This window comes from Gracilinanus agilis, chromosome 3, assembly GCF_016433145.1.
Source record: "Gracilinanus agilis isolate LMUSP501 chromosome 3, AgileGrace, whole genome shotgun sequence".
Lineage (NCBI taxonomy): Eukaryota > Metazoa > Chordata > Mammalia > Didelphimorphia > Didelphidae > Gracilinanus > Gracilinanus agilis.
In genome coordinates, this window is record NC_058132.1 from 640,260,687 (window position 1) to 640,284,900 (window position 24,214).

Genomic DNA, 24,214 nt, shown 5'->3' on the forward strand with positions numbered 1-24,214 from the left:
TCTTGTCCAGGCCTTCCTGGCCCAGCTAGGACGACTGCTGAAGGCCCTGGCCGGCCTTTGCTCTCATAGACATCGAGGCAGTGGGAAGGGGATTCCTCGAGGGCTCATCTTTGCCCCCCGCCCCAGCCACTGGGTGATCCGCCAGTTACTTGGAACTGGGAAAAGAATGTGGACTCTGAAGTTGGGGGAGCTGGGTTCAAATCTCACCTCCGAAGTCTACTCCTTGGGTGCATATAGGCCAACCTCTTCACCTTCCCTTTGGAGACCAGATGGATGGCTTCTGGGGTCCCCTCTTCCCCTTTGGGGGGTCCTAGGCTTCCTTCATGCTCGAGCGGCAGGACAGGTGGGGGTGGAGGCAGCAGAGGTCTGCCTTCGAGGCCCATCTCTGACCCCAAGATGGGGCAGAGAGGACGCCCCATCTCTGAGTCACAATTCTCTATCCATAGTGGTGTGTGGGAAATGCCGGGGGAGGGGGCTGTCCCGGAGGTCTTGTGAGCCCAAGACAGGCTGCTGGGCCGGCTGCACGGTCGGGGCGACCACCATGGCCAGCCTGGCACTCCCTTGGCACGGCCTGGGGCCTCGAAGCCCCCCAGCTCAGGGTCTGCATCTCTTCTCATCCTTTCAGCGTCTCAGAAAACCAGTCTCTGCTGCGGATGCCCCCCTGGCTGAACCTCTGGCTCCTGGGCGCCATCCTCATGTCCATGGCCCTCCACTTCCTGGTCCTTTACGTAAAGCCCATGCCCGTGAGTGCCCGCCAAGGCGTCCGGGGAGCCCAGAGCCGGCCCAGAGGACCGGAGCTCAGAAGTCCGTCCTCCCATTTTATGGATGAGACGGGATGGCGGGGGCCGAGGGGGGCTCAGAGAAAGCTTCTCGAGCGGCTGGGAGCTTCGAGGAACCATCGGGGAATGTTCAGAAGACCAGGAGACCCGCCTGGCTCAAGATCAGAGAGAGAGACGGGGGGCGGGAGGATGGGGGGGTAGAGAGATGGGGAGATGGGGAGAGAGGGGGGATGGGGAGGAAGAGAGAGAGGGAAGGAGGGAGAGACACAGACAGACAGACAGCGTGTGTATGCGCCTGTTCTACCCCCCAAAGCGCCTCCACGGTGGAGCCTGGGCAGAGCCCTGGGGTGGTCCTGTCGGGGGGGCTCCATGGCAGGCATGGGGGAGCCCAAGGGTCGTGTTTGAGGAGCAGAGCCGAGGCCTCTTGGGCTGGACCAAGATGGCGGCTTAGTAGCAGGAAAGCCGAAGCGGCTCCGAGAATCCTTCCAAACCAAGATGGCGGGAGAGGGAGCCGTGGGGAGGGCGGGCAGGGGGTTTGGGCCAGGCAGGGGCGCTTTCGAAGCCAGCCAAGAGCACAAGGCCGGGGGGGGGGCCACCGTGGGGCAGAAATCTGGCCCGGACGAGCCACAAAGCGGGGCCTGAATCTCTCGCTGATCATGGGGGCAGGAGAGGAGAGGAAGCCCCTGCCCCGGGGGACACGCGGCTCCCACCCAAGGGAAAGGGGAGAACTGGAGAAGCGGGATGGGGAGAGGCCACAGAGGGTAGGCAGGCCCTCCCTGGACCCCGCAGAGAGCTGAGCCCTGAAGGGGGCAGCTGCGGGAGTGAAGGCCCAGGGGAGGGAAGGAGGCTGTGGGAGAATCAGAGTGGGGTGGAGGGGAGGAATGCTCGGGGAGGTGGAGGCCAGGCTGAGGAGCCTTGAATGCCAGGCTAAGTCTGGTCCTGCCCCCCCTTACTCCCAACAGCATATGTGTCCAGAGGGCCGTGGCCCTTCTCCCTGCAGTAACCACCCCATCTGTGATCCTTTCAGCTCATCTTTCAAGTGACCCCGCTGAGCGCGCAGCAGTGGGCCGTCGTGCTCAAGATCTCCCTACCTGTCATCCTGCTGGACGAAGGCCTTAAGTACCTCTCCCGGAACCACCTGGATGGTGAGTGCCCCAATGGGGGCTGGGCTGCTGGGGGGACCCCATGGGGGGCTGGGCTGCTTGAGGGACCCCATGGGGGGCTGGGCTGCTGGAGGCTGCCAGGCTCCTCCTCAGGCACCGCTGGGTGGCCCCCGGGTGCTGCCTGCTCCCTAGCTTGCTCTGCCCGTGCTCCGAGCCTGTGCCCCTCCCGCCTTCATCCCTTGTTGGCGGCGGCTGCCAGGGCAATTCCTCAGAGGTCCAGGACTGCCTGGGGAAACACCCCCCTCCCAAATCCCCAGCCACTGGGGCCCATCAGCACTTGGCGCGGGAATGGCCTCTTGAGCCCTCGGGGCAGAGGTGAGGGGGAGCCCTCCGCGGCCCCCCAGGCGCCAAACTCAGGAGAGCCTGGATGACCTAGAACCAGGGACCTGCTTAGCTAGAACCTGGCAGCTCTGAGAAGGGGAAGATGGGAGAACGGCCCTGACCGGCCCCTCATCCTCTGCGAGGGACCGTCCTGCCCTTCCCCGGGCGCCAGCTCAGAGCAGGGCCCTTTCTGGGCAGAGACCCCAGGGCTGGAGCTGGGCAGCGCCAGGGCTGCGGGCATTTGAAAAAGGTTGGGATGGCAAAGCCCAAGAGGCCGGCTGGCAGGGGGAGCCCCGGCTTGCAAAGCTGGGAGGGGGCTCCAAGGCCTCTGGCACTCCTCTCCGTAGCTCCCCTGAAGGGCTCGGCAGCTGCTCGAAGACCCCGAGCGATGGGCCGCTCAGCCCCGGCCCTCCTCCTGCCCGGGGCTCAGGCGAACGGGAGTCTCGGGGCTGTGGGAGACCAGGCGGTCCGTCAGCAGCAGCGGCAGCATTCGTTCATGCCGGGCACCGGACTGAGCCCCCGGCCCCCTGTGCTCCTGGCGTCTGCCCAGGCCCTCTCTGGGCAGAGCACGGCACCCCACCAACCAGGGCGCAGAAGCCACTCTTTGATAGGGAAGTTCAGCTCAGGGCAAAGGAGCTCTCTGGGCCAGGCCGGTCCTCCCTTCTGGCCCAGGGAGCCCCCCAATCCAAGTGGGGTGCTGGGCTGGCCAGAGGCTGGACTTCAGACCCCAGACCCCCCCAAGGAGGGGTAGAGGGAGCAGAGACGGAGAGCTGAAAGGGGGCTGAGAGGTCACGGAGCCCGGGGGGAAACCGAGGCCCAGAGGGCGGAAGGGGATATCCCAGGGGATGAGGAGAAGCTGCCCAGGCAGATGCCCAGGGTCCACTAAGGTCTCCTCCAGCTCAGTCAGGGTTCCAGGCCTTGCCATGGGGGGCAGAGACTTTGCGGAGGATCCTGGCTCCTGTGGTGGGCTCTGGGTGGAAAGGAGGAGGGCCTGCAGGGCGCTCGTGCACGCGGGTCAGAGGGGCAGCTCTGGGCCCAGGGTCGCCCCCACACGTGTCCCCCGGGGGCTGCTGGGTGCTCTCCCCGGGGCTCGAAGGGCAGTCCCTGAGCCAGGCTGGGGTGAGACCTCGGGGCAGGAGGCAAAGGCCCCCATGCTAAGGCCCACTGGCAGGTGGGGGGGATCTCGGCCAGGTCACCTCAGGTCTCCTCCTGCCTCGGGGTCTGTGGGGAGGGAGCTGGTAAACGTGCCCGAGGCTGCCCCCATTACCACGGCTGCCCAGATGGAGGCCCTGGTGGGCACCAGCCCCAGGAGAGGAGACCGGGCCACGAGCCAGAGCTTGGGGTAGCTTCTGCCCCGTCTCCTACAGAGGGGGAATTCGTCTAAGGCCGAGAGGGTGATCGCCCCTTGGGAAGAGGGGGCCGGGCATCCTGGCACCCTGCCTGTCCCCTGCCCGCCAGCCATCCGTGGGCCTGGCCTGAGTGTCTGAGAGCTCCCCCTCCCTCCCGGGGCCTGCTCGCTGCCCTGCTGCGTCTCCCTCGTGCCCGCGCCTGTGCTTGTGCTCTGGGCACCTCCTGGAGTGACCCCCGTCCCCCGTCTCTCCCCAGGAATCCTCAGGACAGCCTCCCAGGCATGGAGTGCTCAGCCTCCCCGGGACCTTCCCCGGACTCCCCAGCAGACCAGGTTGGCCTCTACTCCTGCTTTCCCTCTCTGTGCCCTTCCTTCCCGTCTGCCCCAGGCTCTGCCCCAGGCTCTGCCCCAGGCTCTGCCCCAGACCCAGGTGGGCGCGCAGGCCTCGGGGCCAGCCTGGGGAAGGGGGGCAGCCGTGGGGCTCCTGAGGCCTGCACCCAGGAATGCAAAGGCGAGCCCAGGAATGTGCCGGGGTCAGGGCTGGGCCTCCTTCCAGATGCCCAAAATAGCCTCCCCTCCCCGGCCCTGCTGGCACGTCCGCTGACCAAGCTCAAAAATATCAAGCGTCGCCCCCCCCTTTGGCCTCCTCGGGGTGGCCTCGGGGCAGCGTCTCCAGGCTGCTCCCCAGCTTCCCGGGCAGCTCGTGCAGAGCCCTCCCAGCGTGGCAGCCCCAGGAAGGGGCTTTGGGCAGCCTGGGGACACGGGCCGAAGGCACGGGCCGAAGGCTGGCACCCAGAGCCGCGGGGCCCTTTGCCGATGCCAGGTAGGAAAGGAGAAGGAAAGCCCGGCTGGCTGCTGCCCCCTCACAGGCTCGCTCTGCCCTAGAGGCCCCGCCCCCTGCCCCAAGGGTTGCAAACCTGGAGCGAGGCAGGCAGGGCCCCCTCTGGGCTGTGACCCAGCAGAGCCTGGGCTAGGCGTGCGTGTGCGTGTGCGTGTGCGTGTGCGTGTGCGTGTGCGTGTGCGTGTGCGTGTTTGCTCCCAGGCGGCCTGGGGCCCCCGGCGACAGCAGCCTCTGGGATAGGGATACGGGCCAGGTCTCGGGCCGGGCCGGGCCGGCCATCATTCCTCTGCTAGCTCCGTGGGCTGGCCAGAGGGGGCTCCACTGGGGAGGCCGTAGCCCCCGTGAGAGCAGGGCAGGGGCCGGAGCGCCGCTGCAGGGACCGGCCCCTCCTGCCTTTGCCCTCGTTTGGCCAGAGCCCAGGCGCGGCCTCCGGGCACTTGGGGGCGGCAGGCGGCTGCCCCGGCCGAGGGCTCTCTGGGGAGTGAGCGGCGGCTCCATGGGAGCCTCCCTGGGGCCTGCAGCGGTCAGTGGGAGTGAGAGACAAGATAGCGGGCCGTTCCCAGGCCTTGTAGGGAAGTTTCCCCGGAGGCTGGTGACTGGGCCAGACGCTCTCAGATGATTTATAGGGGAGGAAGGGAAAGGGGAGAAGGCGCGACCGTGCCCTAGCCTGGCCGGGGCCACTCCCCAGGCCCCGGGACCCCTCCTGCCCGCTCCTCGGGGGCTCCAGAGAGGGGACCTAGGCTGACCCCCATTCCTCCGGAGCGCGGTGCTTAGAGAGCTCCAGGGAGGGAGGGAGAGGAAGAAGCCCGTGTCAGGCGGAATGAGGAGGAGAGGGGGTGAGCTCGCCGCCCGGGAAGCGGAGCGGCACGGAGAGCCCCGCCATCGCCAAGAAGAGGCTGGGCGGCCATCCTGCCCTGCACACTGTGGACAAGGGGAGACCCGGTGCCTCCGGAGCAGGAAAACGGGGGAGTCAGAGCTCAGGCCTCAAAGGCCCGGGCCGGAAGGGCCCCGGGCACCCGCTGGCTCGTCGCCCCAGCCTCGGAGGGCCACGGGGCGCCCACGAATGCCCTTAGCTTGGAGGGTGCCAGAGTCCAAGCTCCCCAAGGGCCCAGAAGTCTGGGAAAGGGGGCCGAGCTCTGGGGGAGCTGGAGGAGGAGAAGCGGAAGAGCCCCGGCTCAGTCAGCGAGGCTGGGCAGAGGGGGTCGTCCAGAAGAGGCCGCTGGTGCCTGCTCCTGGGCAGTGCTTGGTGGCCAAAGCAGAGAGAATCCAGAAGGGCAGTGGGGGCGAGTGAAGGCCCTCAGCGGGGGAGGGCCAATGTACGGTGGCACCCCTCGATGCCAGGGAGGACCAGCCCCTCTGGGGAGGGCTCACAGAGCTCCCCCTTGGATGGTGGCTCCCACCACAGGCTGAGCCAGATTGAGGGGAGCGGTCAGGCCTCGGACCCCTCGGGGATCCAGGGGGCCCCACCCCGAGCCCGCGAAGACTTCCTCTGGGGGAGTGGACGGGCGAGAACAGTCCGGTCCAGGGACCATGAAGGCGGCAGAAGCAGGCCCCGCGGAGAGCTCGGTCAGACGCAGAAGACGCCAAGAGCGTCCCTGCATCCCGCGCCATCGCGGGGGGTCCTGCCTTGTGTCTTCTCGCTGGACTCGGATGACTCTGGGAGAGAGGGAGGCCGAGGACTTGGGGCAACGCCGCCTCCCCCTCGTCCGATTCATGCACGAGTCTAGGGTCACCCCGCGACGCCGTGTGTCCTCTGGGGCAGCCGAAGGGCCTGGAGAGGGTCAGGAAAGGCTCCTCCGGAGGGTGTCTGAGAGTGTCATCAGTCCTGGAAGGGCTGAGCCATAGAGGAGGAATCAGGCTTGTTGTCCGTGCCGGCCAATGTGGCTGCACAGGGAGCTCTCGGAGCGGCTCGAGGTGGGAAGTCGTAGACGGGAAGAAGGGGCGCCTCCCCCCCAAGCAGAGCGGGCTGCGAGGCCCTCCGTCTCGGGGCGACTTCGGGCCCAGACTGTCCTAGAGGGGGATTCTTGGTCAGGGGTCAGCCAGAGCACACCAGGAGTTGGCCGTTGCCCTTTGCGTGTCCCCCAGGCTTCTCCCCGACTACCTTTCTCAGAATACAGTTTATAAGGGCACAAAAGAAAGCCTGGAGGGGGCCCACAACAGTCATCAGCATTTTTGTAAGAAAAAAAGTTCGTGGGTCCAAGTGTGATGGGTGGCCACTGCCGTTGGTGAGAGAGTGTGTGTGCGTGTGCGTGTGTGACAGAGACAGGGAGGGGGCAGGCACACACGGAGGGAGGCAGAGAGGGTGCTGGGCCAGGCTTAGAAAGAGCAAACTTTGGACAAGTTAGCTGGAAGAGCCTGTCCGAGGAGCCCCGTCTTGCCAGGCCTCAGTTTCCCCATCTGTAAGAGGAAGGTGACAAAGGTGGAGTGCTTGCGGCACGGGGAGGCAGGGCTGCCCATTGAGCTCCTAGGCTGTGTGTAAGCCGCAGGGGCGCATTTTAACTCTGGCTTTGGGGCCCCCCCATACTTTTTTATTTCAGAAGAAAAGGACAAGAAGTGACGGACGGCCCGGCCCCTCCCGCTCCCCGTCGCCTCTCTGACTGAAGCCTCCGGGCCTGGCTTGCTGCTCCAGTGGGCCAGTGAATGTCCGAAGGCAAACTGGACTCTTTGGATGCCGCCCCCCCCCATTTTGTTTGGGGCTTCGATCAGATTCTTCCCCAGCCCCCACCCCCTCAGGACTCTGCCCGTCCCGTGCTCCTGGCTCTCTCGTCGTCTCCCGTCTCTGGCTCTCTCGTCCTCTCTTGGTCTGCGGCGGCGGCTCGAAGCTCCCTGACTGTGCCTGGAGTGGGTGTGCCCACTGGGCATTGGGCTTAGGCCCGGGAGCCGCCCCCCCAGGGCTTTGGGGCCGCCTCTATTTATTCCTCCCCCTCCCCAGGGAATTCCCTCCTCCCTCTCCAGGAAGGTCCCTTTCAGAATTTTCCCTTCATATCCTCACTCGCCCTCTTTTTACAAAGGAGGAAACTGAGGCTGAGGGAGGCGCGTGGCCTGGGGCTCCTGCCCTCCTCAGCCCTCCACCCGAGGCTCTCGCTGGAGCAGGAACGTCAGGCTCCCACAGCTAGCAGAGGCAGAGCCGGCACGCCGCCCCCCCCCCCCCGGACCTCATTGCCTTTTTCCTTTGCTTGGCCCCCATACAGCCAGCCGTGGCCTCCCCGGCTCCCTGCTGAGGCCCGACAGGGACGGCAGGCCCGGCCTAGCCTCTGCTGGGCTCTCCATCTCGGAGGGAAGGGAGGCCCTCCTGGCAGTGCTGCTGGGGCTCTGGGGACACGGCCTCCGCCTGCCTCCACCTCCCGCCCCCTGCCCAGCGGGCCCGCCGGCTATTTGCTTCGGCCTCGGGCGGACAGTGGTACAGAGTTCAGGCTTCCCCGGCCGTGCCCAGCTCCCCTCTGGGGTTGGAAAAGGGGGGCCCGGCGGGGCCTTGTGGAAACAACTGGCCAGGCTGGCTGAGGCCTGCTGAAAGCCCCCCCACACACACCCCCCGGCTAGTGGCCGCAGCGTTCCTCGGCTGCCAGTTCTTGTGGGCCTTCCGGAGATGATGGCGCCCTGCTCGCTGCGGGCATTCCGAATTTCCTGGGCTTTTCCTACTGGCCCAGCCCGTCTGCCAGTCTCTGGGAAGAGGCCTGAGTTCGAGGTCCTCTCGTCTCTGGACACTCGGGTAACCGCCCGGCTGGGCATGCCGGGAAGAGGGGGGCCTGGGGGCTCTGTTCACGCGGCACCTGCGGCCGTCGGCTCTGCCCAGTTTCCCCCTAAACTCGAGGCCACGAGCTTGACTCCTGCCCCTTCCCTTCCCCGGCAAAGGAGCCAGAGGAGGTGACTGCGGCCTCTGCTCCTGGACATCCTTCAGCATAGACGGCCCCTTCCTCGGGGCTGGCTCGGGGGGGATGGACGGAAGGACGCCTGGAGTGATCTGGGGAAGAAGGAAGGAGAGGCCGGACGCCCTCCGACACCCCTGGAGGGGCCCCTGGCCCAGGCCGCCCAAACCATCTGGAGCCCTCCAGGGGGGCCGGCAGGAAAGGCCCCCGCTGGGGCCGGAGCCTAGTTTCCGGCGGCCCCGCTTGCAGTTCTCGGGGCTCGGGGTCCCCTTCGGCCTGGGGGGCGGGCAGGGGGTGGAGCACGTACGGGGACAGCTTGGGGGAGGGGACACGGTCTGTCCAGCCTGGGTGGGCGCAGATCCGAGGCCTCGGAAGAAGGGAGGAGGCTCGGTCTCCCTGAGCTCGGGAAGGCCACGACTGAAAGGCAGCGTCGACTGAAAGAGGAGCCAGAGGCAGGCAGGGCCCAGGGAGAGCGTGGGTGCTTTGGGCTGGGCCGGAGCCCCGGGAAGCAGGGCTGAGGGGGCTCCCTCCTCGGCGTGACCCCAGCCTGGAGCCTTCTCTTCCTCACATCCCTCAGATGCCAGGCTCCCGGGGCAGGGGTGGCAGTAAGAACCGGGGAGTCACCGGAAGGCCTGGGGCTCCCACCTTCAGGCCCATAGAGCCCCCCAGAAGTCAGGCCTCTGCCACCGAGGCAGGGCCAGGAAGGGGGCCTCCCCTCGTGGGGCTCCGCGAGTCCTGGCGTGACGGGCGCCTGTGGGGAGGAGGCCCCGGCCCTGGCTGCAGGGAGCTGGAGCGGGACGGGATGCAGGGCGGTCCGGGTCTCCCCCTCACTTTGCAGACGAGGAAACAGGCCCAGGGCCTCGGGGGTCGGGCAGTGGGGCTGCTGGAGTCGCCCAAATCTTGCCAGTGCGGGTGCCCCCCCCAAGTGAGGCGGGCAACCGTTTCCCTGGGAGGAGGAGGAGGGGGTGTCTGGCTGCGGAGGCACCTGCTGCCCCCGGCCCGGCCCCGGCGTCCGCCCTGCAGAGCCCCCACGGGCAGGGCTTCCTCCCCCTGACTGGGAGCAGGGGAACCCCAGCTTGGGGAGGGCCCTAAGCAGAGGCCTCGGAGGGGAAGCGTCCCAGTGCCTCGGGCAGCTCCGGGGCATGCTGGGCCGCTGCCAAGGGGTGCCCGTGTGGCCCCGTTGTCCCAGGCAGCGCCCTCGCTCCAAGCTAGAGCTCCTGGGCACTGTACCCAGCTGGCTGCCCTCCGCTCCTCTGAGAAGGGGTCCAGGGGAGGAGCCCGAAGCTGAGCCAGCCCCCCCCCGCACCCCCGGAGCACGTAGCACCGTAGAGCAGTAGAGAAGGGGGCCGGCGGCCACTCGTAGACTTTCTCTTCCGACATGGTCTGGAGGACCGGCCGAGCTGCTTCGTGGGAGGCCCGGGAAGCCCCGAGCCGGCACGGGACGAGGCCGGGAAGCCTCGTGGCTTAGTTCAAAGTCAACAGCACGAGCGGGGGGGGGGGGGGGGGCACGTCTGGGCGGCTGCTCCGAGGGCAAAGGTGTGGCGGTGGGGAGCGGCGGGGCAGCCGGGGGGACCTTGGGCGGTGGGAGGAGGGCAGCAAGAGCCCCCTCGGACCTCATCGGGGATCCATTCTGGGCGCCGGAGTGTGGGAGAGACGAGGGAAGGGCCGCCACGCGGGGGACCGACTCGAGTCCGTGCCCTGCAAGGCCTGCCGGAAGAATCAGGCCATGTTGGCTCTGGGCCAGAGTGACGGCCGCCTCCCCTCTCGAGCACGTGGGAGCCATGGATGGCCTCCGGGAGGTTGGGCTCCGCTAACGACGGCTGCAAAGCGCCAAGTGGAGCGGGCTGCTGTGGGCAGTAGTGAGTTCTCCGTCCCTGCAGGTCTCCAAGGCTAGAGGGTGGTGCGTCCGAGATGGGGCCGGGGCTTCCGCACGAGCTGACCTCCCGGGCCCTGGCCAGCCTGGGATTCGCCGGAGACAGCGACAGGGTCCACGCACACGAGAGCGGCGTCCTGCGGGCCGGTCCCAGGCGTGCCGGCGTACGTGCGGGATTCTCGGGTCCGAATCCTCGGCTTCCCGTCCGCCCTGGCCAGTCGGGGGCGCCGTGGAGGGCCCGGGATCGGGGAACCCTCCGCTTCGCGCTGCTTCGGCACGTCGTCCCCCCAGCAGCGGTGAGGGCCCCCCCTCCTGCCCACCCGCCCTGGCGGGGCCCCCGTCTCGCTTGGTGTCTGCTCACGGTTGGTTCTAGAAATAAAAGATTTGTTGGGAAAGCGTGTGAACGTGCCTTCCTGCCTTCCCCCGACAAGGCCCCTGAGGCGGCCGGCCAGGCCCCTGGGGAGACCCTCACCAAGCGCCCGTCGCCAACGGGCTCTGCTTTGCAGGCGTCCCCGCGGTCGCTGTTTCGTCCTTCCTCGAGTCCGGCCCAAAGCCCGCTCCTTCCTCCTCGAAGCTGGCCTTGTGCCTCGGGGCAGCGATTGGCCTCCGGGCCGGCGAGGAGCTTCCCCGATCCTCTGTCCCTCGAGAGAGCCGAGCTCCAGGCGAAGAGGGCCGCCCCAGCGGCTGAGTCGCTGCCGACGGCGCTTTGCTTAAAAACCACTTAGAAGTGCTTGGAGAGGTGCGTAAATGGCGCCTGGCGTTCTCCTCGGGACCCTCGTCCTGGGACGATGGCAACAGCCGGGGCTCCCCAGCAGAGGCGGCCTGGGATGGCGGGAATAGCGCTGCGAGGAGAGCCCCTCCGCTCCTGGGGTGACCCACCGAGCAGCCACCAAAGGGAAGGAAGGGCCCGGCTCCCTCCTGGGCCACGGCCCTGGGAATGGCAAAGAGCGAGTCTCCCGTGGTCCGAGATGCATTTGGGAGGGGCCAGCAGGGACCGGGGCTAGGTGGGCCCCTGGGAGCCGAGGAGGAAGGGGGAGAGCCAGGGCCAGGCAGGTGGAAGCCAGAGGGGAGGGAGAGGCGGAGGAGAGGAGGGAGGAAAGGGTTGGGGGGACGAGAGAGCCGAGAGGGGAGAGGACGTGCTGCCTCGGGGACAAGCACGCGAACGTGGAGGGGAGGAGCCGGCTTCCTGGGTCCGTCTTCACGGAGGGTGCGGCACTTTCAGAAGGATGCCATGGAGGGGCCGGACTCGTGCTGGCATCAATGTAGAGAATGCCCCGGGCAGAGACGGCCACCCGTGCTGGAGGCCGGTCCTTTGTCCACAGCTTACAGTCTTAGAGAGAGCCCTGTGGGGCAGTGAGATGGCACTCAGGGTGGCGTATGGAGGCAAGGCAATAGGCGTTAAGTTCTTCCTGTGTGCCAGGCACAGTGCCATGCTCAGGGGTTATAAATAGAAGCAGGTAAGAAAGTCAATCTGTGCCCCTCAGGAGCTGACTTTCTAATTCGAGTCAGCACAGAAAAGAAAGTTGGAAAGGAAAGGTTGGGGGGAGGTGAAACTGCTCAGGCAGGGCCATGGTGCCAAGCTCCCAGCTCCACCAACAATGTATGAGTGTGCCTGTCTTGTATCACATGTGTAACTGACACCAAATAGCTTACTACCTCGCAGGGGTAGGGGGGGAGTGTTAGGGTCTCGTTCAAGAGTTAATGACTGGGGGCAGCTGGGTAGCTCAGTGGATTGGAGCCAGGCCTAGAGACGGGAGGTCCTGGGTTCAAATCCGGCCTCAGACACTTCCCAGCTGGGTGGCCCTGGGCAAGTCACTTGGCCCCCATGGCCCACTCTTACCACTCTTCCACCAGGGAGCCAATACGCAGAAGTTAAGGGTTTAAAAAAAAGTTAATGACTCGGGCAGGCTCCACAGGGAGGGAATAAGCCCTATGGAGAGGGAGGGCTCGGCCCTGGTTCTCGGGATTGCTTCTGACCTCGCTCGGTCATCGCAGCAGGGGTCAGTCGTTTGGGTGCTCGTTGCCCTGATGCCCAAGGAGCCGCTGTCACTTTGCCCATAGTCCACCCTGGTCTTCATGGCCTTACTCGGGGTCCCTCTGTGTTTCCCACCGCGGGGCGGGAGTGAAAACCACAATGCAAAGGGGACAAAACACGCCCCGCCTGGGATAACTTTGGGCCGCTTTTGCCTAATTCCCGCAGACTCCAAAGGGGGAGAGTCCCCAGCTGGCTGTGGCCAAGCGGGCTGGCTACATGCTTGCGGCAACCTGCCCCCATCCGTCCACCAACCGATCTGCCCACGGCAGCCGCACGCAGAGAATTTTAGGAAACCGTCACAATTGTTCTGGGTCGGCAGGAGGGAAAAAGGAGCTCGGGGGCCCGCTCGCCATCCCCCTCTTTCACCATCTGTGCCAGCCAGAACCCAAAGATTCCGAGCACTGGCGGAGGGCAGAGGCCTGGGCAGACCCAGACACGGGATGGAATATGGTGGAATCTGAGGCATCCGGGCAGTGCCGTGGCTAGAGGCCTAGATGAGTCACTGAACCCCTCTGAGCCTCTGTTTCCTCATCTGTAAAATGGCACCCCTCGCCTCCTGTTCCCAGAGCGGGTGCGAGGATGAAGCAAGACATTTGCCAAGTGCTTAAAGGCTGGCCATTCGTTCACACGGCGAGCCGGGGAATTGGGGGCTTAGCCCAGGGCCACGGGGAACCAGAGACGCCGTGAGCGGGGACTGACCCAGCGGGACCTTGGCTTTGGGGCCTCCCTCGGGTGCTTTGGTAGAGAGGACCAGAGAGGGGAGAGCCAAGGGCCAAGGCGTGGGTCCAAGAAAGAGGTTTGGAGGGTCTGAGCCAGACGGTGACTGGGGTGGGTGGAGGGAAGGGGGTGGACGAGGCCTAGCAGCCGATGGGGAAGTCCGAGCCTGGGAAGTGTGGACGGGGGCCGCTCAGGTGGGGAGATGAGGGGTCCCTCTGGACCTGCTGCCTCTGGGGTCTTCCAGGCTCCTCTCTGCAGACAGTTCTTGGGCAGCAGCAGAAGCCTGGGGTCGGGCACTGGGGAGCTAGAGCACCTCAGGAATGAAGCCATGCCGCTCCCTCTCCCCTCCCTCCATTCTCCCTCCTCTGGCCCCGCAGGGCCCTCAGTGAGCCTTTGAAAGGAGGCCAAGAGCCCGCCCCCCCCCCCCCCCCGTTTCCCAACAGGCCGCCTGCGTCCCTCAGGAGGCACTAAGGTGTCCCGGCCACGGGCCGAAGCTGGGACGGGGTGGGAGACCTGGTCCCACCTCAGCCGAGAAGCAGGACTCCAATGTAAACAGGCAGCCTTCCCAGCCAAACAGAAGGCCAGGCAGGGAATTCCCACGTGTGCGTGAGGGGAGGAGGGCCGCTGCTGGGGAAGCCTCCCTCCTGTTCCCTTCTGTCCCCCTCCCCCAGCCATCAGCCTCACCACTCCCTGCCGGGAAGTTACCCTGGGGCCTCCCTGGCCCTGCAGCCCACAGCCAGAGGGATGCCCTCCAGAGGCCTCTTGGCTCACAGCCCTCCTCTGCTCAAATGCCTTCTGGGCTCCCGGCTGCCCCAGGGCCACAGCCCGCTTCCCTCAGCATCCCGGATTTCCTCTGCTCTCTTCCCTTCCCGGCAGGTGGAGGGAAATGTCGGCAGTGGCCTCGTGGTGTCTCGGGGCAGGGTGGGAGCAGGGGTGAGTGCCAGCAGGGCCGTGGGGGCCACGGCCAGCACGAGGGCCTGGAGACGAGAGACGGGATGTGGAGGGAGAAAAAACACGAAGGCGAGTCTGGCTGCCATGTGGAATGGGGGACAACAGGAAGGGATGATGAGGCTGGGAAGGCAGGCCGAGGCCCCCTGGGGAAGTGGAGGTGGCAGCAGGGTGGGCACCCCAAGTGACCGGGACTGGCATTCTTGACAGTAATGGGAAGGCAGGAAGGAGGGTAGGGACTGGCGGGGAGAACGAGCTCCATCCTGGACATGCTGAGCTCAAGGTGTCTGCCCGGCACTCGGGGGGAGAGAGGCTCATCAGGCGGGAGGAGATTCGGGCCTGGATCCGGAGAGATGGACACGGTGAGTGGCCCAGTGCAAAGAAGGATGCCCTCAATCTGGGAGACCCGAATTCAAATCCAAGCCTGGTTTAGACACACTAGCGGTGGGACCTGGGCAAAGGCTTTGGACCTTTCTCTGCCTCCGTTTTTTTCATCCTAAAATGGGGCTGATTCTATCACGGACCTCTTAGAGTTGTTGTAAGGATCAAATGAGATACCGAATACTATTTATGAAGTATCTACACCAGGCCCTGGGCCGAGTGCGGGAACAGCAGAAAGATGCAAAAGGCAGTCCCCGCCCCAAGGAGCCTAGCTGGGGACGACAGGCACGTGCTACGTGCCAACAAGCTCCAGACACAGCAAACGGGAACGCATGAGCAGAGCGGGGTGCTAGGACGGGGAGGGCTCCGCAAAGGCTCCCCGGAGAAGGCGAGGCTTTAGTTGGGAGATCTGCGAGAGGCACCATCGAAAGTGCTCTCCGGGTGCCGGCTGGCAGAGCTGTGCCTGCCTCAGCTGCATGTGGGACATCTACATCCCCGGGAAAGGCCTACCCAGAGATAATAACCAAATCCATGGCAGCTCATGAGAGCCCCAAGCGAGAGGGAACAGAGAGAGAAGAGTAACTGGAAAGAGCCCCGAAGGGTGCCCGCAGAGTGGGAATGAAGATACAGCAAAGGAGACGGCGGTGGGATGCTCAGAGCCGAAGGAAGAGAGCCAGGAGAGAGCGAGAAGGGGAGGGGAAGGGGGAGAAGGATAGGAAGGAGAGAGAAAGGAAGGAGGGAGAGGAGACAGGGGGGAGAAAGAGATTCTGAAAAGCCAGGGAGGGGAAAGCATGCGGGAGGCAAGGCGGCCAACAGTTTCATCTGAGAGAAGGGAAAAGCCATGAGCTCCCTTGGCTTATGGCTGTGCCTGATCTCATCGCCATTAACCAACTCCAGGAATGGTCTCCAGTCTAGTAGAGAAACTCTGTGTGTCCCTCAGACATGAGCTGAAAGCTTCTGGGGAGGAGAATTTATCAGTAGAATTGCTTCCAGACTGGAAGCCTGAGGGGGAGGACCAGAGGAGGCCAGAGCTGGCATGGGGTCCATGAAATGAGGGAAAGAAGAGCAGGGAGCTACCAGGCAGCCCCTCTAGAACTGTTCCCCTATCCACCGAGACGGCCCCCAGCCAGCTAGTGATGGGTGCTGGGGACTTGGAAGGACCTTCCAGGGAAGGGATACTCGGCAGCGGAAGAGCCCATGTCTGTCACTATAAGGAGAGAAGGGAGCAGTGTCTGGGCTGCTCTGGGGGCCACCCACTCTGCAAGGGCTTCTGGGACTTGGGGAGTGCCTTTTACCTCAGTTTCTTCATGTTAAATAAGCCCAAGAAGGAAATGGCAAACCACTCTAGTGTCTGCCAAGAAAATCCCAAATGGGGTCCCAGAGGTTGAAGTGACTCAACAGCCACCAACCATCACCACCACCACAACATAACATGAGAACATAATATTTGGATTATCCCAGATCTGTGAGAACTCTTCAGAAACCTACGGATTTCTAAAGATGCTGGGGAGGGCTAGCTCAGAAAAGAGGTTTTGGGGGGGGGGGCAGCCTGAGGACTGCCTTTGAGAACTGAAGTACTGTCCCATGGAAAAGGAATTAGACTTGCTTGGTGGTTCCTGGAGGGCAGAGGTGGAATGGTGCTCAGCTTGGAGCCTTTGGGGTGGGGAGGAGATTTGGGTCTCCCCCCCGCTTAGGAGATGAGTCACAGGACACAGGCAGTCAGATGCGGCAGACAGGAAGCTAATGGGCTAGCAAGAGGAGGACCCCTGGATGAAGTCCGATATCTCACATCTTCTCAGACTGCATCAAGTTGGCAGTGTAGCTGGCTGGCCTGAAGTGTGCCCACAGCCCAGGGGCCTTGGCACAGCTAAGCCTGGGGACAGCCTGCAGACTAGCAGAGTCAAGAAGAGAGCCAGGAGTTGGGGAGAACCATGCCCCTCTCCCCCAACTCTCATCTTTCAGGAGGGAAGAGGAGATTTTTCTCTACCCCCAACCCCCAGAGCTCCCTACTTTGCAATTCTTCTGTCTGGGGCCAGCAGAACAAATGTAATCCTGGAGGAAAATGGCAGGATGCCTTCCCTCTGCCCCCTCCATCCCCAGCTTTCTCTCCTGACAGCCCCAGTCCCTTCGAGCAGCCCTTGTATGGCATGAACTCAAGGCCCTTCACCAAGATGGTCGTCCCTCCTGGATGTTCTCCAGCTTATCAGCAGCCTTCCTAGAAGATTGGGACAAATGGAAGGGAGCCAGGGACTGACTAGAGGGAGCCGAGAGGACTAGGGCATGAAATGGCCGGAATGAAGGAGGTGCCAACAACAGAGCTGGGGGGGGGGGCAAAGAAAGGAATCGGTTTGGGGAAAGAACAGGCCATGGCTGCCGCCAACCAGGGCGCCATGGAGGAATGTTGGGGTCCTCCCACTAACAACCGCTGTCTGACCTGTTGTGGGAAGAACCCTGATTGGCTCCCTGATGGGGAAGGAAGCCTGGCAAGACTGGCAGCCTTCCTGGTCTGAACTTTGTTAAATTTAGCCTGCCCATGTTCCCGAGGCCCTTACCATTGGCAGTTGCTCCCAGGCCTTCCCTAAAAGGACCTCTCAGAGGCCAAGGGTGGTTGCTTGGCTTTCTCCAGGCCCTGGGACTCAGAAGGCCCAGCTGTTCTGCCTAGGAACCAACCCTGATGTTATTTGCCCCCTGAAACTGGGACTACAGACCCCCAGGGAGGGGCAGAGCTAGCCAGGCTTGCCTGAAATCCTCAGCTCTATGGTGGGGCCACGAGAATGTATCTTCTGGTACTTGATGTAGAAGAGGCCTGGCTTGTTCTGCCTGGCCCCAGAGGGTGCAATCAGGAGCAGAGTCTATTTAGGAAAACCTTCCCAACAGTGAGAGCAGCCCCACATGGCCTGGGTAGTCTTGGGAGGCTGACCTCCCCTCCTTGCCTCTCTGTATGGCAGTAGGGAGACAACTCCAGCCTCCCTGTGGTCAAGGGCCCTTCCTGTCAGAGTGGATCAGACTCCTCCTTATGGAGGGGGCATTGGTGTTGGCCCATGGGAGCCTGTGATCCTCAGAGGGCCAGAGAGGCTCTTCTCACCAGCCAGGCTACCCCAGGATAGCCTAGAAGCCCAAAGCAGAGGCTCACCTGCCCTCAGGGGACCCCAAGCCTGATCTGCAGACAAGCCCACAGACAAGGTCCTTCCAAAGTAGATACAAGTGTGAATTGATCCAACCATGCTGGAGGGCAATTTGGAGTTATGCCCAAAGAACTTTAAAAGAATGCCTGCGGGGGGGGGGGGCAGCTGGGTGGTTCAGTGGATTGAGAGCCAGGCCTAGAGACAAGAGGTTCTAGGTTCAAATGTGGCCTTAAACACTTCCTAACTGTGTGACCCTGGGCAACCCCCATTGCCTAGCCCTTTCTGCTTTAGAACCAATACACAGTAATGATTCTAAGAGAGAAGGTAAAGGGTTTAAAAAAAAACAAACCAATGCCAGCCCCTTTGATCCAGCAATACCACTACTAGGTCTGTACCCAAAGAGATAAAAAGGGTTGTACAAAAACATTTATAGCCACACTCTTTTGTGGTGGCAAAAAATTGGAAATTGAGGGGGTGTCCCTTGATTGGAGAATGGCCGAACAAATTGTGGTATCTGATGGAGATGGAATACTATTGTGCTGAAAGGAATGATGAACTGGAGGAATTCCATGCGAACTGGAACAACCTCCAGGAAGTGATGCAGAGTGAAATGAGCAGAACCGGGAGAGCATTGTTCACAGAGATGGATACATTGTGGCATGTTCAAATGTAACTGACTTTGCTACAAGTAATGATGCAATGACCCAGGACAATCCCAAGGGACTTAGGAGAAAGAACATATTCACGTCCAGAGAAAGAACTGTGGGAGTGGAAAGGCAGAAGGGAACATGTGATTTATCACTTGGTTCTATGGGTATAGGATTTGGGGATTTGGGTTTTAAAAGATCACTCTATTACAAATATCAGTAATGTGGAAATAGGTATCCAGTGATAATAAGGGAACTACTTGTCAGCTCCAGGAAGGAGAAGAAATAGTAGAGGAAGACAACATGAATCATGGAACCATGGCAAAATACTTAAAAATAAATAAAACAAAACAAAACAAAGTAGATGCACGGCTGTGGCCGACATGGATGGGTTGGATTGGAGCAGACCGTGTGGAGGATGTGGTGGTGAGCTGGCCTCAGAGGAAGTTCCAAGAATCTAAGCAGATGGGGGGGGGCGGGGGGGAAGGGGAAGGATGGGCAGCAGCTACTACCAGGAGGCAGCCCTGAGCCTGAGCCCAGGACCAAGGCTGGCTCTGGGACCCTCAGACTTCTCCTCTGTAAGATGAGAGGGTCCCTTCTGGCTCCTGTGTAAGAGCTCCAGGATGGGGCATCATGTCCACGGATCAACAAGGATGCCATTGGCTGGAGCCCAGGGTGAGGTTGGTGTCTGAGCCAGGAAATGGAGGGAAGAGACCAAAGGCAGGGAGGCTAAAGAGCCCACTGCAATGTCCAGGGAGAGGGCCTAGCCACAGAAGGGGCAGAGAGGAGGCAGAGCTCCCAGAGGAAGAGGGAAGGCTGGTCCTGGCTCCCTCCCTCACACAGCTTCTGTTCACATCCCTCTAGGGAGGCCTCTCCCACTAGGGTCTCTCTTAACAGAGGCTCCCCAGCAGACTCCACTCACCCTCCACAAGCTCACTGCCTCCTTGGTCGTGGGGCACACACAGTCTGCTGGGCTTCCGTGGTCGGGATGGAAGGATGGATGGGGCCCACTGTCGGAGAAAGAACTGTGGGAGAGAACCTAGAGGTAGCTAGGGGGCAATACAATTCCTAGAGTCAGAAAGACCCGAGTTCAAATCCAGCCTCGGACACTTGCTATCTGTGTAACTTTGGGCGTCACCGAACCTTGGTCTGCCTCGGTTTCCCCATCTATAAAATGGGGATTGTAAACAGCACCTCTCTCTCAGGGCTATTGAGAGGGCTAGATGTGGTAGTAATTGCAGAGTCTACTTAGCACAGTGCCTTGGCACGCAGTAGTGGCTCCATAAATGCCTGTTTCCTCCCTCCCTTCTTTTGTCCTTCCCCCGTCCCATCGCCCTGGCCACTGCTCAACACCTGGGCTTTGGGATCACACTTGGAATAGGGATGTGGGAGGCCCTGAGATGGCACCCGAGCTGGCGCCCAAGGGCCCACCCCAGGATCTCTTTTGGCACGATGGAGTAGAGATTGGTCCCAGGGCTTCCGAGTAGCCAGAGAGCCCCCAGGCCCTGGCTGGGCACGTGGAAGGAGAGCCAAGGCTCGGAGGAGAGGCCTGCCCGCTGCCCTTGGGGTTGGGGTCTGGGGAGTTCTCCACCCATGACGTCCTGGTGGTGGTTAAGAAGGTCCCAGGAGGGGTGGGCATCGGGGTGGGCAAGGTAAGGGGGCCGAGCGGGCACGGATTGTGGCCTTCCATCTCTAGGCGAGGGCCTGGCAGGAGACGAGCCCCGGGACGATGCCCAGAGTGGTTTGTGGCAGCCCATTCCGACCGGGAGAGAAGGCCTGCTGAGGAATATCGTGTCCATTTTCCAGATGAGGAAACCAAGATGCAGGCAGGAGTCTGAATGGGAACCCAGACTGGCCGCCTGCAGACCTCGCTTCCGTCCCTGGCACCGGCCTCCTCTCGTGCCAGCCTCCGCCTTCCTCTCTGAGGTCGGTCCTGAGGCCTGAGCCCAGCGGGGTGGGGGGTACCGAGCTGGGGGTGGCAGCCTGGCATGGGGCTCTCGGGGCTTCTGCCCCCCACACGTTCCTATTCTCGGGCCGGGCTTATCTTGCCCAGCTGCAAGCCCGGCTGCTCCCTTCCTGTGTCTGACAGGCGACGTTTCCTGAGCGGCTGCCCCTGGGGAGACGGAGCCGCTTCGCAGGGCCCCCATCCCCCACCCCGGCTCCACCCCTCGTGCCTATAGATGGAAATTTATTTGTCCAACAGACGGACAAGCCCACAGCCGTCCACATCTGTCCCTGAGGGCCGGCCAGGCAGGAGGGGACGGGGCTGGCCCAGGCCACCATGCGGGCGCGGATCAGGTCCCAGCTGGCGGCGTTCTTCTTCGAGTACGACACCCCCCGCATGGTGCTGGTGCGCAACAAGAAGGTGGGGGTCACTTTCCGGCTCATCCAGCTGGTGGTCCTCATCTACGTCATCGGGTAAGGACTCTCCAGGGAGGCAGCAGCTCTGGCCTCCGAGACCCGGGGGGGGGGGGGGCCGGGCGGCTCCCTGGGGGGACAAACTGGGAAACTGAGGAAGGCTCACGCCAGCTCCGCCCCTCCTGCAGATTGGGGGGGGGCCCTCGCTCCTCAGCGCTGGCCGTCCGGGGCTTAGACCGTCGGTGCCTGGCGTTGGCCAGGGGAGCCGGGCTGTGTCGGCTCAGCCCAGAGCTTCCTGATGGGGAGACATGGGAGGGGGGGGCCTCCCTCGTGGACACGGGAGCTCAGTCAGGTCTAGACACCCCCGGGTCAGCTCCCCCTGCTCGTGGCCTTCCTGTCAGATGCTAACCGTCCCCCCCCCCCACCGGGGCCCTTGTGACCACACCGGCCGCTCAGTTCCGCTCCCTCAACAGCCCAAACGGCAGGCTGGAGTGCGATGGGGACGGATGCTGCAACGGCGCTTCCCCTGGACAACCGTGTGTGTGTGTGTGTGTGTGTGTGTGTGTGTGTGTGTGAGAATGTAGGTGAACGAGTGTGCAAGAGGATGTGAGTGTGAGCACACGTGTATGAGTGCCTACATATAAGGGTGTCTGAGTAAGGGCGTATATGTGTGTGTGCGAGTGCCTATGAGGGTGTAAGAGAATGTGTAAGGCTGTGTGTAAGGGTGTTCGTGTGTGTGTGCCTGCAAAGGTGTGTGTGAGTGTGTAAGGCTGTGAGTGAGCATGTAAGGGGGGGTGAGAGTGTGTAAAGGTGCATCTATAAGGGTGTGTAAGGCTGTGAGCATGTAAGGGGGGGTGAGTGTGTAAAGGTGTGTCTATAAGGGTGTGAGTGTGTAAGGCTGTGAGTGAGCATGTAAGGGGTGTGTGTAAAGGTGTGTCTATAGGGGTGTGTGAGTGTGTGAGGCCGTGTGTGTGTGTAGGACCCCTCAGCCCTTCTCAGCACACATCCTTTCGTCCCGTTCTCCTCAGAGCCCTGGAGCCGGCTGGGCCTGTGGTCCGATTCGCACGTGCGAGCCCCAGTGAGGTTAGGTGACTTGGGTGGCTCGCTGAGGAAGCTGAAGGCCAGAGACAGGAAGGGGGTGCCTGGGCTCCCCCAGCCCACGCTCAGGCTCTCAGTCATGCTTCTGGCTCCTTGGGCTTCCCTTCCCTCCGGGTCACCTCTGACCCCCCCCCAAATGGGCGTCTGTCCCCCCTAACAGGAAGGTGCTTCCCCCACCGCTCTCTGGCCCGGGACCCTGGCTTCCTGGGTGACGCCGTCCCCGGTGCCATCCCCTGGCCTCGTGGCTGCTCCTTTATCTCCGTTTCTGCCAGTCTTGGGGCTGTGGCCGACTCCTCATCCTCCTCTGTCGTTCGCCACCGCAGTGCCCCAATCAGGGTCCTGCCATCTTGGGCTAAGCCCCCTCCGCCTTTCCCTGCCTGCTGTAGCCATGGGGACCGGCCCTGGGATTTCCACTGGCATCGGGGACTCCCAGGTGAGGGCGCTCTCTCTGCCAGCGCAGGGGCGCACAGCCAGGATGTGTCCAAGGCAGGACTTGAACTCGGGTCTTCCTGGCATCGAGACTGGCCCTTTACACACTCTACGTCTCACAGAAAGGTTAAAAAGCAGCGGAGTGAGGAGCTGGTCTCTCTCTTCTGGGCCCAAACGAGGAGGAGCCGGCCCCTCCCCCTGGCTCCGGCTCCTGGCACCCCGAGAGCAAGCCCACCATGGGTGTCTGAGCTTCGGCCTTCAGCAGGGAGCAGCCCCCAGGCCCATCAGACAGATGGGTGCCCGTGGGGATGTGTGGGGCGAGCAGGGGAGGAGCCTGCCGTCTGCCTCATCCAAGGCAGGTCAGGAAAGGGCCCAGCAGGGCAAGACTTCAGGCTGGGAGTCCCAGGCCTGGGCGCTGTTTGCCATGCCACAGTGGGAGAGCCACTGGACCTCCCCGGGCCTCCGGCTCCTCCGTATCCCGATGGAGAAACCTTGGCCAAGTCCCTGCTGGCACAAAGGCAGTCCTGGCATCCAGACGGGCACCTCCCTTGCTCTGGGTCAGATTGCGGCCAGTGCTGAGGGGAGCCTCGGACCCGGGACTGTTAGCGGGGGGAGGGGGACCTTGCTGTGAGCCTCCAAGGAAGGCAAGCAGCTCAGCAGGCGGAGCCTGGACGAGTGGGGGCTGGGGACCAGCAGGAGGCCTGGCAAAAAGATAGGAGGAGGCAGAGGGGGGCAGACCAGCCCCAGCCCAATGCCCACAGACCCCTCGAGGGCACGACCTCAGCACAGCACGGCCGGGAGGCCCCCCTCTTGTTAGTCTCTCCTTTATCCGTGTCCTTCTTAGGCCTGGCCTGAGTGCCAGGGTCCAGGCATGGGGAGGCGGCCTTCCTGCTAGCCCTCTGACCCACCTCTGCCCCGCCTGGGGACTCCTCCTCAGAGGTGGGCTGGCACGGGGGCTGCTCCTCTCTGGTAGCAGCCTCGCATCCCTCAGCAGCGCTGCAAGGCCATGTGCCTCGCTGCCAGGCTCCTGGCACCTCACAGAGAAATAAGCCACGAGGCCAGAGAGTTAGAGCTCAAGCCCTCCCCCCGCTGCACCCCCATCCAAGTCCCACAGAGGCGGGGGCGGGAGCTACTGGGGGGCTCTTTCCGACCCAGCTGCCTCGGTATCCACAGGAGGAAGGAGAGACCCAATAAGGGGAAGAAATCGGCCCGAGATCCCATGGCTAATTCTTGGCAGAGACAGGCCTGGAGCTCCAGGCCCCCCCTTTTCTATCAACCCTTGCAACCCCCCCTCTCCTCCTTGGTCCCGCTGAGGGAGGGCAGAGTGAAAGCCTCCATTGCCCCATGCTGCTCTGGGGAGCTTTCCTTGCGGCTGTGTCAGCTCCAGACCCACCCTCAGCTTCATCTTCACTTTCATTAAGCCCCCAAGCCCAGCACATGCATTCTCCTGGACTTCCCCATCCCAGCCCTCTAGGGTCCAGCTCCCAGCCCACCCCCTCCAGGAAGTCTTCCCAGGTCCCTCAGGCCCTGCTAGTCTCGCTCTTCCATGAGCTTTTCCAGCCCTTGGAGCCTGGAGCCCACACCAGGGAATCCTGGCCCTCGGGATGACTCACGAGCTGTTTCCCTCTGCCCAAGGGCAGCCCCTGGATCTTCTCATCAGTCACTCCCTTGAGCAGCACGTGAGGGGAGCAGGTTTAATCACTAGGAACTCTGTAGCACGAAGTCCCTCTCTGCCATCTCAGACCATCCATCCTCCACCTAGTTCTCCAAGTAATTTTTCTAAAATGCAGGTCTGAACCACCCCCTCCCCTGTCCCCTCATTCAACAAACATCAGTAGCTCCCTGTGACCCCCAAGATGGGAGAGAAAATCCTTTGTTTGGCTTTTAAAGCCATTCTCCCTTCAATTCCCTTTCTGTGATCATCAGAGATGGGATATTCAGCTTTTCTAGAATTCTTCTGAGATCTTGGACAGGCTTCTTGCTTGTACTTTTTGTTGGATTTATCCAGACCAGAAAGGGATCTTGAGGTCCCCAGTTTTATTTGTGACATTGGGAATCTTTTTCTCCCTCTGATTGATTCATTTAATATGTAAATACCACACTATTTGGCAAATCCATCCATCCATCCACCCACCCATTCAACCATCCATCCACCCATCCATCCATCCACCCATCCATCCATTCACCCATTCAGCGACCCACCTATCCATCCATCCATCCATCCATCCAGTCAGTCAGCCATCTATCAATCCACTGACCCACCCACCCATCCATACATCCACCTC

At 62.7% G+C, this 24,214-nt stretch overlaps 1 protein-coding gene across 1 annotated transcript in view; it reads left to right on the forward strand.

Moving 5' to 3' along the window:
• Positions 1-8,559, forward strand: part of ATP2A3 (ATPase sarcoplasmic/endoplasmic reticulum Ca2+ transporting 3) — a 53,285-nt gene extending 44,726 nt beyond the window's left edge. The window contains exons 16-19 of the mRNA XM_044667644.1: positions 626-743; positions 1,807-1,924; positions 3,869-3,944; positions 6,990-8,559. Of these exons, the coding sequence (XP_044523579.1) occupies positions 626-743; positions 1,807-1,924; positions 3,869-3,944; positions 6,990-7,053 (376 nt within the window). The 3' untranslated portion in view covers positions 7,054-8,559. The remainder of the gene's footprint in view (positions 1-625; positions 744-1,806; positions 1,925-3,868; positions 3,945-6,989) is intronic.
• Positions 8,560-24,214: the final 15,655 nt, after the last annotated feature.